At 57.7% G+C, this 13,294-nt stretch overlaps 1 protein-coding gene across 2 annotated transcripts; it reads right to left on the bottom strand.

The window, feature by feature from the left end:
* Positions 1-2,927: 2,927 nt before the first annotated feature.
* On the bottom strand, positions 2,928-12,990 carry ACVRL1 (activin A receptor like type 1). 2 transcript variants are annotated; one of them, XM_047066822.1, is made up of 9 exons: positions 12,872-12,990; positions 12,064-12,315; positions 11,655-11,869; positions 11,291-11,390; positions 10,787-10,933; positions 10,245-10,520; positions 9,444-9,641; positions 6,447-6,577; positions 2,928-5,259 (listed from the first exon to the last, which is right to left on the bottom strand). In XM_047066822.1, exons 1-9 carry the CDS (start codon positions 12,966-12,968, stop codon positions 5,125-5,127), a joined length of 1,551 nt encoding a protein of 516 aa, XP_046922778.1. In that variant the 5' UTR covers positions 12,969-12,990; the 3' UTR covers positions 2,928-5,124. The 2 variants fall into 2 exon arrangements, with proteins under 2 accessions (XP_046922778.1, XP_046922779.1); XM_047066823.1 differs by lacking the exons at positions 2,928-5,259; positions 6,447-6,577; positions 9,444-9,641 and adding an exon at positions 9,650-10,108.
* Between the last annotated feature and the right edge of the window lie 304 nt (positions 12,991-13,294).

Genomic DNA, 13,294 nt, shown 5'->3' with positions numbered 1-13,294 from the left:
CGGGAGAAGGAATAAGGTAGAAAAGGCAGACGAAGTGCCCATTATACCCAAGCCCGTCAATTTCCTTTTTTCATCTCTTTATCAGTGTTTGTGACTGAGCTTCTTATCAACAGGAAACGCCTGCCTAAGGGGACAGGGCAGGTCCAGGGGGACTGGACGCCAGGGATTGGGAATTCTGGGTAATGCACTGCTGCTGTCCAGCCTGACCGAACGGCCTCATGATTGCCAGGACCCAGTAAGGCTCTTGGCCTTGGCATCTGGTGAATCCTTAGGTCTACACAGTAAGACAGCACACCAGACCGGCCCTGAGGCCAAAGGTCTGCAGGAGGGTGGGGCTCCACCTCTAGCCCTCCATGACCAAGGACAAGTCACCAAACAGCTCAAGCCATGAAGTAAGAATTGCCCTTATCCCTAAAACCCACAAACCCCCTCCTTTCTAGCTGAGGAGAGGCCAAATGACCTACCAAGGTCACAGACGACTTAATGACAATCGCCCCAGTTGGCCCTTCTACTGTGTTTGCCTTCAGCCCTCAGAGGATGGCACCTGTGCTGGGCCTCCAGGCCTGGGACAATTAGGTACTTGGCACGACTTCTAGATGAAGGGAGGAGAGGGGCTCGAGCACTGATTAACCTCCTACTATGTGCCAGGGGCTTTAAAAAACACGGATCCTCACTCCAGGCTACTGGTTTCCCAGACGGGGCTCCCAGGAGAGGGACAGACTGAGGGTCAGGTTTCACGGGACGCTAAGATCAAATCTTGGTGCTGAAAATAAACGCCCAAGAGGGATATCTGGGCCAAGCAAGGCTTTATGGGTGGCTCAGAGGAACAGGTTTATCTAGGCGTCTTTCTTCAGACTGGCAGACGACTGAACCAAGAGTATGAGAACTGGCTGTTCCCCTGGTGAGGAGAGACAGGAAAGGTTTCTGTAGAACAGAGCTTGGGCCACCTTGCTGCCCACTTCCTGGCCCTCTTGCCTACCAGTTGCTCTTGAGAGGCCACACTCTGCTTTTGGAAATTCCAGCGTGCCTCTTGCCCTGTCCTTGTGTCTCCCCGGACAACCCCACTCTTCCCTCTCACCTCACCACTTGCGCCTCCAGTTGGGATCTAGGTCAGTAAGAGTGGGTGGGTGAGAAAGAACAGAGAAGAGACTCATCCAGACGTGACACCCCGCAGGGCAGCAGTGACAACACTTTAACCTGAAATCTGCCTGAAAATAGACTGTGTCTATGACATTATGCAAATTATATGCAAAGTCAAGAAGCCCTCTGTCTCTATTTCTAGCAAACTGAATGTGGCCCTGGTGTTAGCAGCTCCTTCCAAGAGTCGCCCACCTAGAGTGACGACGGCAGTTCGCATCAGTCCCCAACCTGGGAGACTGGACTCAGGACGGGCACCCCTCCACTCCAGCCCCAGGCCTGGGTCTTTTACACATGAGGACTGTTACGTCTTGGTCTGTTAATCTTGATGCAAGTGAGGAGTTGGAGAAGCACAGCACCCTCCTTGAAGGTGATGTGGGGTGGGCCTGAGGGAGATTGGTGACTGGGAGGAAGGGAGAATTGTCCTTGAAGGCCTGGGTACCGCGAGGCCCTGGCAGGGGAAGGTTGGTCCTCAGCCTCAAAGCCCATGCTCTAGAGACCACCTTCACCCCCCCACTTGGGCATGTTACAGGCACTCATCACTCCTAGGGAGGGTCCTTATTACACAGACAATCCTCTCCCTCTTCGCACAGGTAAGGACATTAGAGTTTGGGGTCCCCCAGGAAAGTAGAGCAAAACACTAAAGAAGTCAATGGGTTTCTTTCTTCCACAGGCAGGCAGGTTCCCTAGGCTCTACATGGCACCTCCCAAGGGCACGGTGACATCCCAAGGACTCTTCTACCCCTGGAGGGCAATGAGCCAATCCTCCTTTGTCCCACCCCAGCCATAGCCAACCACAATGTGGACATCAGGGTGGAGATGTAAGGACCAGGTCGGGTGGCCACAGGGAGGGGAAAGGCTGCCTTTGTGGGACACCAGGAACGCTCCAATTTCCACAAAGCTGGTCTGAGAGGTCCTCTGGGGAGGAGGGCACTGTCTGTTGTGGGGAGCTCCATGGACACAGGCACCGGGAGGCTGTAGCAGGCTCTAGGCATAAGGCCAACTGGGGGGCCGCAGGACATAGGGTCGGTCCTCTGTGATACAATCAGGGCACCCTTTCTGCGGTTCCCTAACAGGGCCTCTGATACAAAGGCACAGATTTTTCTGGGCTGAGAAGTCAGATGGACGAGTCCCTTCTCTACTTCTTGCAGTACCTTTCTCCCACATGGCACGTCCTTGCCCCCACTGTCCCGGGGTTGGGGGTGGTGGGAGGTGTTTTCCAAGCCCAGGACGCCAAGATGGGTCTCCGAGGATGGTGAGGTCCTTACCAGTCCAGGGGTGAGGGCCGACTCCCGGCAAGGTGGGGGCCCCATTTGGGGAGGGACTTGAGAACAGAGAAAAATCGAGGCAGACGGGTCCAAGCTGCCTCTGAGTGAAGACACAAAAGAGCGCCTTCCTAGGTTTTCGGGGGACAGTCCCTGCAGACTGAGACCCGGCGCAGCTCACGCACGTGCACGCCGGACGCGCAGAAGGCGGTCCAGCCCGGGGAAGGGCCCGCGGGTGCCTGCGCAGGGGCGGGGCGGGGCGGGGCGGGCGGCGGCCGCCCGGCAGCCTTTGGCCAGCAGAGGGCGATGTGGCGGACGCCTCGATCTGTCTGCTCAGGGGCAGAACTGAGATTTGGGCCGCGGGCGGGCGTGGGGGGGGGAATGATACTGCGCGAACTTGTGACTTGTGCGTGAAGGGCAAACACCGGGCATGATACTCAGGGACCCGCTCCTTCCCTGTCCCTTCTGGTTCCCTCTGCGACGAGCCACTGCAGAGGAACCAGCTTAGCAAGATTCAGCAGGAGCTCGAGATTGGACCATGGTTTATTTAGGACCTACTGTGTGCTGAGCACGAGCTGAGTGCTCCCACAAGCAGGATCTCCAGGTAAGAGGCTATAATTTGGGCCCTGGCACACCTTCCTGCATTCAGACGGAAGCACCGGGTGCTCTGCTCTCACCAAAGCCTCTTTCCATCCCTGACCACCGGCCGTTAGCCGGCCCCTGTCACTCCACTTCCCGCCTCAGACCTTCACCCCCTCAGGCATTTTCCAGCCTCTGGAGAGCTGCTGCCTTTGGAGTCCCAGGAGGAACCTCTTTGCTCCCAAATCCAGCAGAGATAAAATCTGTCATGGGGAGGACTGACTCCTGGGCTGAGCGGGTTCCAGTAACCAGAAGACGCAAAACTGCTGGGAAGTAAACTGCCCTGTGATCATCTGAGAACCTAACAGGTCCCTCTCACTTTCTGTTTTCACCAGTTTCACTTCCTGGTTCTCCTTCGGGCCTTGCACAACTCAGGGAGCCAGGCCTGGGAAAATGCCATGGTGCACGCAAGCCGCCCCTGGGTGGGGGCAGACGGGAGGGGGGGGGGTGCTGGGTCATTTGCAGCGGGAGGGAAGGAGGCTGTTTTTGTCACCTCCTGTGGAGAATGGTGGGTCCTTCCCTGTCCTAAGGGCTGAGAGGCCAGGTCTTCTGAGCTTGGGACTGTCCTCATCCCTAGCCTGAGCCCTCCCACCCCACAAACCTGAGGCTCTACCTCCCATCCACCAGCCCAGGCTTTGGGGTAACCTCTCCATCACATGGACATACACCCTTGACATTGCCAAATGCTGAACATTCCACGTGTTTCTCCACAGCCATCAGGGTCTTCTTAGACACACATGGTCTGGGGTCTGGCCAAGACTGTGGGCCTGGGCCAGGGACCAGTGGAGAGCAGGAAACTGGGTGCTGGAGGCTTGCTGGCTGGAGCCAAATTTCTTCTGAGCCTCAGAGGCCCTGCAGGAAGCCGGCCCTCAGCCCTTCTCAGTCCTGGACAGAGAAGGCTAAGCCACAGAGTGGGGTGAGCGGCCGGCTTGCGTGCCCAAAGGCCCAGGGTTGTCTGGGCCCAAGGATGGTGGCTGGTTTGAGTTAAGGCAGGAACTGGAGCTTGTAGAATTAGTCTAGGAGGCCCTTCAGGCACTCGTGGCCTCAGGTAAAGTTCTTTTCAAATCCCCATCTGGAGGCAAATTGCCAGGGGCTGGGGGGCAAAAGGAGCAGAAGGGACTGATGAACTGAGCTCTGACACCGGGTGAAATTTCAAAGAAACCTCAGAGGACATCAGGACTGTGGGACAGTGAAGGTCCTGGGACAGTGAAGGCCTCATTCTTGTCACGTAGAGCAATTACCTAGGACCAGAACCTGAGTCTCCTGACTCCCAGCTGAGTCTTTCCCCAGCTGTGCTGGGCTTCTGAAAGCCAAGCTTTCAGTTAGTCCGAAAGTCCTGGGCCTCACCCGTCTGACCTGCTACCTCTGCACTGTCCTCTGACCCTGCCACACCTGCAGCAGGACTCCCTGGGTGGAATGCCCTAATAAGGCAGCTAGGATGGAGGTGGGGGAGGGGCCCAGGATCCGGGCCCCAGCTCTCCCAGATGGTTGGCGGCTGGTGCTCAGCTGGTGGGGTCTTGTCCCGGAGACAGAGGCCCCAGGCCTCATAGAGCTGAGATAGAAACCCACACAGAGAAAATGACGGGCCCTGGATGTCTGTCGGGCTTGTGCCAGAGGCTGAGACCTGGCAGGGCAGGATGTCTACTGAAGGCTGGACAAGGCCCTGTGTCACCCGGGCAGGTCTGGTGGGGCAGTGGGGTTAACTGAGGGCAGGGGGTAAAGTGCAGGCCTAGGCTCTGGGCCCGGGGACTGGGATTCCCTGGCCTGGCCACCCTGGCTCTGGGGCCTCTTTTGCATCCTATCCTGGGGGTGGTAGGGGCTGCGCCCCAGGGCGTGAGGGTGGGGAGAGAGCCAGGCGTCAGGGAGCCTGCTGCTCTGCGCGGCCAGACGGCGGGGGATCGGGTTTCAGCCCAGCTGTATTTTTGGCTGGATGAGCCGGCAGGCGGGCACAGCGGCCCAGAGAGGGGCACCCTCCTCCCCAGCACGCGTACTCACGCCACCTCTACCCAGACAGGGCACCCACCGTCTGCCACCCACCCCACACGCACTGCAGGTACAGGGGAGTCAGGCTTCAGGCCTGTGGCTAGCGAATCACTTTGGGCTTCTCGAGACCGTTGCTGAGTTTCTGTAGTGTCTTCTTGATCCGCAGAGCTGTGAGGCGGGCAGAAGGGTTGGGGTACCAGCACTCCCGCATCATCTGAGCCAGGCCTGAGAGGACCTGTGGGGGGAGGGGGGGCAGGGAGAGGCAGAGGGGAGGAATCAGAGACACAGATCAGGGAAGATGAAAAGCAGGTGGTGAAAAGGGGGCAGCGCCCAAATGGGGGGACATTAAGCGGTACAGAAAGGACCGGATGGGGGAGATAAGAGCATCGAGGAAGGGCAGAGGAAAGACAGAGTGGTAAGAAAGGGAACGGAGGGCAGGAGAGGAGAAAGACGAAAGATGGAAGGGGAAGACAGTGGAGTGACGAAGGGTGGAAGGTGGCAGGCGGGACAGAAAGAGAGCTGTAACTCAGCCCTTCGGGGGCACTCAGGCCCCTTCGGTGAAGAGTGTCTGGGGAACACCTTACCCCCACCCACCCCCCACCTCCGCCAAGATCCGAGGAAGGGGAGACATGCAAGCCTCGGAGCCTCCACGTGCCCCGTGCGGCTGGACTCCAGTGCGGAGGGAGGGACTCCCTGGCAGGGCCCCGTGGATACTGGAGAAGGGTCCCAGGAAGCTGAGTGGTCTGAGACTGAACGAGCAGCACCTCTGCCTCAGAACTCAAGTTAGTTCCCGACAGGGAGTGTATATGATGTGTGCGTGCACAGTACTGCCTATGCGTGGCTTTTTATGGATACGCATGTTGTGCAGAAACACGTGTCTATGTACATGTATGTATATACATGCATATTCATTCCTTCAATAAACATTTGTTGGGCGTTCTGAGCCAGGCACTGTGATAGATAGCTGGGATACAAGGCAGCGAAGGAGGCATGTTCTTTGTCTTCACAGGGCCAACCGTCTGGCATATATGTGCATGCATATGTATCTGTGAGTATATGTTTATGTAGAAGCATGTGCATGCCTGTATGTGTTTACATACACATGTGCCTGTGTCTTATATATGTATGTGGAGTGTTTAGAGAAAAAAACGAAAACAAACAGCAACAACAAAAACTCCATAGCAAGAAACGTGGCAGAGAGACTCTGCCTTTTCAGGCAAAATGGAGGGTTCTAAAAATCCAACATTTCAGGGGTCCACAGGCCACGGATGTGGGAGGTCAGAGTACCCCCGGACAGACCCTGGAATCCACCCTCCAGAATCGATCCAGGTGAACAGACACCTGAGGCACAAGTTCCCGGGGCCAGAAGTCCTAGCCGTGAGCCACCGCCCCGTGCCATCCCAGCCCCCAGGGAGGCCTCACCGGGTCTGCGGTCAGCCGGTTGGGGATGGTAGGGGTCTGCTGATCAACACACACCACCTTCTTCATGTCCTCAAAGCTGGGATCATTGGGCACCACGTCATAGAAGGGTGGCCGGTAGTCCTCCACGATGCCTGAGGATGGGGGGGGGGGAACAGTCACTCAGCACCCCAAGAAGGCCCCACACCACCCTGAGGAGAGGCTTGCCCATCTTCTGTTCCACGGTCCGGAAAACCAGGTGTCTGACCCATGCTACCCCTGAGAGGGATGCTATGACATAATCGATACGTACACCAATAATGATAATTACTGCTAATTTTGCACTCGCCATGTGCCAGGCATTGTGCTATAAACACTTCAATGCTTCCTTTTGTTAGCCTTCACGACAACCCAACGCGATGGGTATTATCATTACCCCTATTTTACAGATGAAGAAACCGATGCTCAGAGGCGTTGAGCCCCAGGTGACACAGCTAGTAAGGGTAGAGTCAAGATTTAAACTCACCTTGGGGCACCTGGGTGGCTCACTCAGTTAAGTGTCTGACATCGGCTCGGGTCACGATCTCATGGTTTGTGAGTTCCAGCCCCCGAATCAGGCTTCACGCAGACAGTGTGGAGCCTGCTTGAGACGGTCTCTCTATCCCTCTCGCTCTCTGCCCCTCCCCCACTCATGTTTGCCCTCTCTCTCAAAATAAATACATAAACTATATAAAAGTATTTTAAAAAGAAAAAGACTTGAACTCGTCTCATTGGATTGCCAGGCCAGACCTTGTTTCAGTCTTTCTGTGGCTGCCTCCTGCCCGGGGTCTGGGCACTGCTCCCAGGCCCCAACCATCACAGATGCCCGATAAAAACATTTACTGGGCACGTTCCCTGTGTCAGGCACGGTCCTAACTGCACTGCATTAAATCTTCACAACAACCCTCTGAGTAAGTCATGCTATTAGCTCCACTTTATGAACGATGTAATTGAGGCCAGAGAGGTTAAGACACTTGTCTGAGATCACACAGGCAGTGAGTGACCGAGCTAAGATTCGAGCCCAGGAAGTCTAACCAAAGCCTGTGCTCTTGACCTCCAAGCTATACTTAAGAGAGAGAAGCTGGCCTGCTGCGGGGTGCGGAGGGACGTGGCACAAGGAGAAAGGGATCTTCACCCGGCTCCAAGTAACACCCACCCACTCTCAGACACGGCACAGGCCTCGCTGACCCCTTAGCGGGCAGTACTACCTCTCCTCACTGTCCCTGAGGAGGAGCCTTCTGAAAATGATGCCTGTGGGGCTGCAGACAGCACAGGCAGAAGAGGCCAGACCTAGACAAGGCGCCCCGGGCCCCCCTGCTTCCCAGCCTGAGGCTGGGGGCCGTGGCCACACAGCCGCAACCTCAGGAGGGCCCGCGCCAGCTGTTCTCCCCATGGCGGGCTTCCAGGCCGGCCCCTGCGCCTCTCGAGCCCTAATCAGTGCTGCGCAGAGGCCTGAGCGTGTCTAATGGGCCTTTAATCAGTGCCGGGGCTGACACCAGATTACAGTGTTTATAATGCGCCACGAATCTGTGTGGGGCTGACAGAGCTTCCCTCCGCCCCAGGAGCCTGCGGTCAGCCTCCCTTGCGGCCCTGGCCGGTCCAGCCTTCTCATCCTGCCTGCAGCCTGGCCCAGGGGGTCTCGGCTCCTTCCAGGTGCCCCCTTCCCCAACCCTAGTGTTCAGAGCCTACTCTGGGAGTGTACGTCTGAAGGGGCAGGAATCTGAGCCCCTCCAGAGTCTCCCAGAGGGACTGGCCCCACTCTGGCCTCTCTCTACCAGTCAGCGCTGAGGGTAAAAGAAGGCTGGCATGGGGCTGGCTCCTAGCGGATGCTCAGGAAATGAGAATGTCCCTGTCCCCAAGGAACGGAGCTCCAGTTATATCCTGAGGTTGGCCCCAACCTGTCAGGACCTCCGGCAATCCCTCCCCACAGACAGCCTCCACAAAGACTGACAAGCCTCCCCACCTGGTCCAGGGCTGCAGGGCACCAGCCACAGGTCTGCCCCAGCAAGGCTGAGGTCCCTCCAACTGTTCCTAGCCCCTCCAAAGGCGCCCATGTGTAATAATGAGGCAGCGATAAGCAGGCAGTGCAGACACTATTATATCCTGCATTTTTATAGCAAAGAAACCAAGGACCAAAGAGGTTTAAGTAGCCCAGTGATAAAGAGCACTAGCCCCAGAGTCATATTGGCCTGGTTTCAGAACCCGATACTGCCTCTAGCCAGCTGAGATTCTGTACCTCAGTACCCTCATCTGTGAAATGGGGATGATACCATGTCAGGTATTCGTTATTACAATAAATTGCTGCTAGTATTTACTGAGCCCCAGAATACCTCCAGATACTGTCCTAGGATTATCTCAATTAGAAACTATTTAAAAAATTGTTTTAATGTTTACTTATTTAGAGAGAGAAAGAGTACATGAGCAGGGGGAGGGGCAGAGAGAGGGAGAGACTCCCAAGCAGGGCACAGAGCCCGGCTCGGGGCTTGAACTCATGAACCGTGAGATCATGACCTGAGCCGAAAACAAAAGTCGGGCGCCTAACCGACTGAGCCACCCGGGCGCCAATACTAGAAACTATTTTTATTCTCATCTCCAAATGAAACGGAGGCACAGAGAGGTTAAGTAACCTGCCCGTGGTAATAATCAGGAACTGAACCCAGGCAGTCTGATTCCCAGCCCATGCCCTTAACCGCTAAGTGATACCACCTCCTGCCAACACACGATGATTAAAGAAGATCATCCGTGCATATAGCAAGGCACGTGGCACATATTTAAGCTCAATAAAAGTTAGCTGCTATCACTTATCCAAGATTTCACAGCCAGACTCATAGATTTGCAGAGCCACACCTTAAACGGTCACTCAACTCGACCCTCATGCCACGGGCACCAGCCATGGCAGGAAGCCCCTGTCTCCTGCCTGTCTGTTTGTCTATCCACCTGCCCCATCCCTCTTTCTCCACCCTGTGCGGGGTGGGCCCTCACCATTGACAATGGTCCGACGGGCGATCTCCCACAGCACCAGGCCAAAGGCCCAGATGTCTGTCCACTTGTAGGACTCGAAGCAGTCGGTGCGGATCTGCTCTTCCAGCACCTCGGGAGCCATGTACCGCTTGGTGCCCACTCGTGGGTTGTTTCCGATGTCCAGGTAATCACTACCCTGGGAGTGCATCACAGCCAGGCCTGTGGGTACCAGGCCTGTCACTCCTGCCGCTCGCCCAAGCCCACAGAGTGGCCCCGGAGGCTGGGGTGCGGGGGGCAAGTTGGGGATGGAGAGAGATGGTGAGACATAGAGTAGCAGGCGAATGGAGACCTGCCCTGCGGCGGGCTGGGAGACAGCAGCCACCGGAAGAACCACCTGCCCGGGTTATATTCTGCTCGTGTAGCTCTCCTAGGTGCCCAAGGACCCAGAGAGATGTGAGCAGGCAAGGCAGGTGTAATTATGCCCATTTCACAGAGCAGAACCCCAAGGCCCGGTGAGGGGAGCCATGCAGTCAGTGAAGCCAGGATGAGAACCCAGGTTCTTGGAGCCCTGCCCCTTTCTCCCAACTCCTGGAGCCAGAGCGGTATGCCGGAAGGAGTCTGGGCTTGCAAAGCGTCAAGGCAGCTTGTGGGGCTCTCGCAGAGGTGAAATGAGACAACACACATGCCTGGAGGGATTAAAGCGCCCATCAGTAGTTGAGTCGTCGCCACACTCAGGAACAGGCAAAGGCAGAGAACCTAGTGAGGGGGAGAGTGCTCGAACCCCACGCCCCGCGAAGGGCCCGCCCTACCCGGGCAGCTCACCCAGGTCGGCGATGCAGCACTGGAGGTTGCTCTTGACCAACACGTTGCGGCTTTTGAGGTCCCGGTGGGCGATGGCCGGTTTGCCCTGCGTGCCGAAGATCTCCACGTGCAAGTGTGCCAGGCCGCAGGCAGCCGATACAGCCAGCCTCAGGGCCAGCTGGGGCTCCAGCGTCTGCCTCTGCAGAAAGTCATAGAGTGACCCATGCTCGTGGTAGTGCGTGATGAGCCACAGCTGCGTGCTCGAATTGCGGGAAGTCATGTCCGAGGCGATAAAGCCTGTGGGCAGAGGGTCGGGTGGCTCAGGCAAGGGGCTAGGGATAAGGGAGGCCAGACTGATCGGGTCAGGGCAAAGCTGGGGCTGGGGCTGGGGTGGAGGCAGGTCTGGCTTAGGTCAGAGAGGAAGCTGGGGTCAGCGATTGAAGCTGAGGGCTGACGGGAGTCCTTCAGGACTAGGTCGGTTGTCCCGAGGCCCAGGGACTCCAGCCTGGAGTGGGGGGGTGGGGTGCTGAGAACCCCGGCCTGGCTTAGCATTCCCCGCTTGCCTAGAATGTTGTCGTGTCTGAGCAGCACCGTGTTGTAGATCTCGGTCTCCCGGAACCAGGACTGTTCATCCCTTGAAGAGAAGATCTTGATGGCCACGCTCTCACCATGCCACAGGCCGCGCCACACCTCGCCGTAGCGGCCCTTTCCTGATCCGATGGCCAGAGGGGTGGGAGAGGGTCACATACTGGGCACACACAGCCCCTGGGCATGGGAATCCCCAGAAGAGCCCCCATCTTCATTCTGCACTGACCCCAATTGCAGAACCTCTAATGTTTATGTTTAACTTAATCCGGGCCCACCCTCGTTAGCCTTGTTCCTGCCAGCACCTACAGAAGGATCTAGCCCTGACCCATCTCCAAGCCACTCCCTGCCCAGCAGAATTCCCATTTGGACCCAGGCCTGGTCCTGCCTCAGAGGTCCAGACTCAGAGGCCAAGAGCTTGCTCACTCCTGTGCGCTCATGGGAGCCCTCGGTCCAATCGCCCAGGCTCACCCACTGCTCACCTACACACTCCACCAGGGCCACCTGCCGCGCCACTGTCCTCTGCACCAGGAAGGGCAGTCCTGAGCCACTGCCCGTGGTGCAGTCACTGTCCAGGAGATCCTGGGGGTAGAGAGAGGCCATTGAGAGGCTGCCCCCACCTGGCCCAGCCCATTTCTTCCTCCTTAAGCTGGGCCCCCCACTGCTGTGTCCCTACAGGCTCCTCCCTTGCCCAGGGGCATCTCCCCCCCACCCCCCACCCCGACTCAGATCTCTGAGTGTCTGTGACTGAGTCTTTCTCAGCTCCTGTCTGGCTCCTATCTGATTCTCTGGCTCCCGTCTACCCAACCCCCACCCCCAGGGTCCCAGGCACCCCCAGGCTTGTACCCCCAGCATGCTGTCCCCCTGCTCCGACGCCTTCAGGATGAGGCTGGACTCGCCCAGATCGCTGTGCAGACCCCTCTGCTTCTCCCGCCTCCGCCGCCGGACATGCCACAGGCCCAGGGCAGCCAGGGCCACCAGGACCAATAAGGCCAGCACAGGGCCCAGGATCAGAGGCAGCTGGCCGTCTACTTTCGGCGGTTCTGGAGGAGTCTGGGTGGCTGGTGGAGGGGGCGGGGAGGACACTGAGGCCCAGCTTCCACCAAGCCAGATTCCCCCCCATTTGGCCACTCTGCCAGGTATATCCCAGGGTCCTTCCTCCCCCGCCCTCCTGGCCAGAGCAGGAGCTGGAGGCAGGGCAAGGAGGACAGGGACTAAGAAGACAGGGAAGGGTTGCTGGGGTGGCCACACGTACCATCCAGTGCCAGAGACACGTTTTGGTTGCACAGGGGGCTGTAGCAGCAGTAGTGGTTGACGAACTCGGTGGGACGCCCCTTGCATAGCTCCTCGTGCAGGCTCCCACAGCCCCGATGCTCCTGGGGTTGTCCGCCCTCCTCCCGCACCAGCACTACTATGCACCAGGCCCCCTGGCAGGTGGACCCCCTGCAGGTTGGACTCTTACACATGCAGGTCACCAGCGGGCCCCGGGAGGGCTTCACAGGGTCTCCTGCGAGACACAGCGGAGGCTCAGCCACTCTGGGCCCAACTCCTAGGCAGAGACTAACAGCCATGCTTGTCCCACTGCCCCTCCCTTCTGACCTCTCAAACACACCCGCTGAGACCTTGGTCCTCCAGTCCCATCCTTAGATTATCCTCCCCTCCAGAACCTGACCCCCCAGACACTAGGAGAACCAGGCTTCTGTCCCCTCCCTGATCCTAAGACCTTCCCTCCCAGTTCTAGGCCCAGCCCTGGCCCCCAGCCCCAACCCTGAGGGGTCTCCCAGGTGCCCCCTGCCAATGTCCTCACCCTCTGCACCCCCAGGTGGAGGTTCCCACCATGGAGGCTGGTAGGGCACCAACCTGTGGGTTTGGATCAGGAGGACAGCAAAGAAGGGTTGGGGTAGCTGGGCATTTAGTCTAACTGAGCCTGCCTCCCACTCTCCAGCCAAGCTCCTAGGTGCCCCCCTCTCCCCAGCTCCTCAAATTCAGCCCCAGCAAGAGCAAGAGCAAGGTCCTTTCTCTATCCAGGACCCTGTCCCCTGCCTGCTTCCCTAAGTACTTACCCTGGGTCAAGCCCAAGGCCATCAGTAGCATCAGAAAGCCTCTCCTGAGGGAGTCCAAGGTCATGGTCCCTGGAGAAGAGAGGGGGTACAGCAACATCTATAAAATGTGATCCCTTTGGTGTTCTCAGCCGCTAACTGTGGGTCCCTCCCACCTAGAGGAAATCACTGGGAGTTTTGGGGGGGGCACAGGGAGGCCTCCTCCCTACTCCCTGTGTCTGGCTTTGGGGCGGGGCCTGCAGGGGAAGTCCTGGTTCACTTCCCCATGGAAACCATCCTGTTAGGGGTAAAGGGTAGAGAGCCATATTTAAGTGACAGAGAGCTTGGGGGACTCCTAGCTATTTACCCCTACTCCTGAGTTCAGATGGGAGGGCACAGAGGGCACAGGGCCAGGGTGGAAGGAGAGTGTTTTTAGCAGTACCCCCC

This window comes from Lynx rufus, unplaced genomic scaffold (assembly GCF_022079265.1).
Source record: "Lynx rufus isolate CCGP_SWC_20201006 ecotype Redwood Valley unplaced genomic scaffold, mLynRuf1.p SCAF_7, whole genome shotgun sequence".
Classification (NCBI taxonomy): domain Eukaryota; kingdom Metazoa; phylum Chordata; class Mammalia; order Carnivora; family Felidae; genus Lynx; species Lynx rufus.
This window is presented reverse-complemented; position numbering and strand designations above follow the sequence as displayed.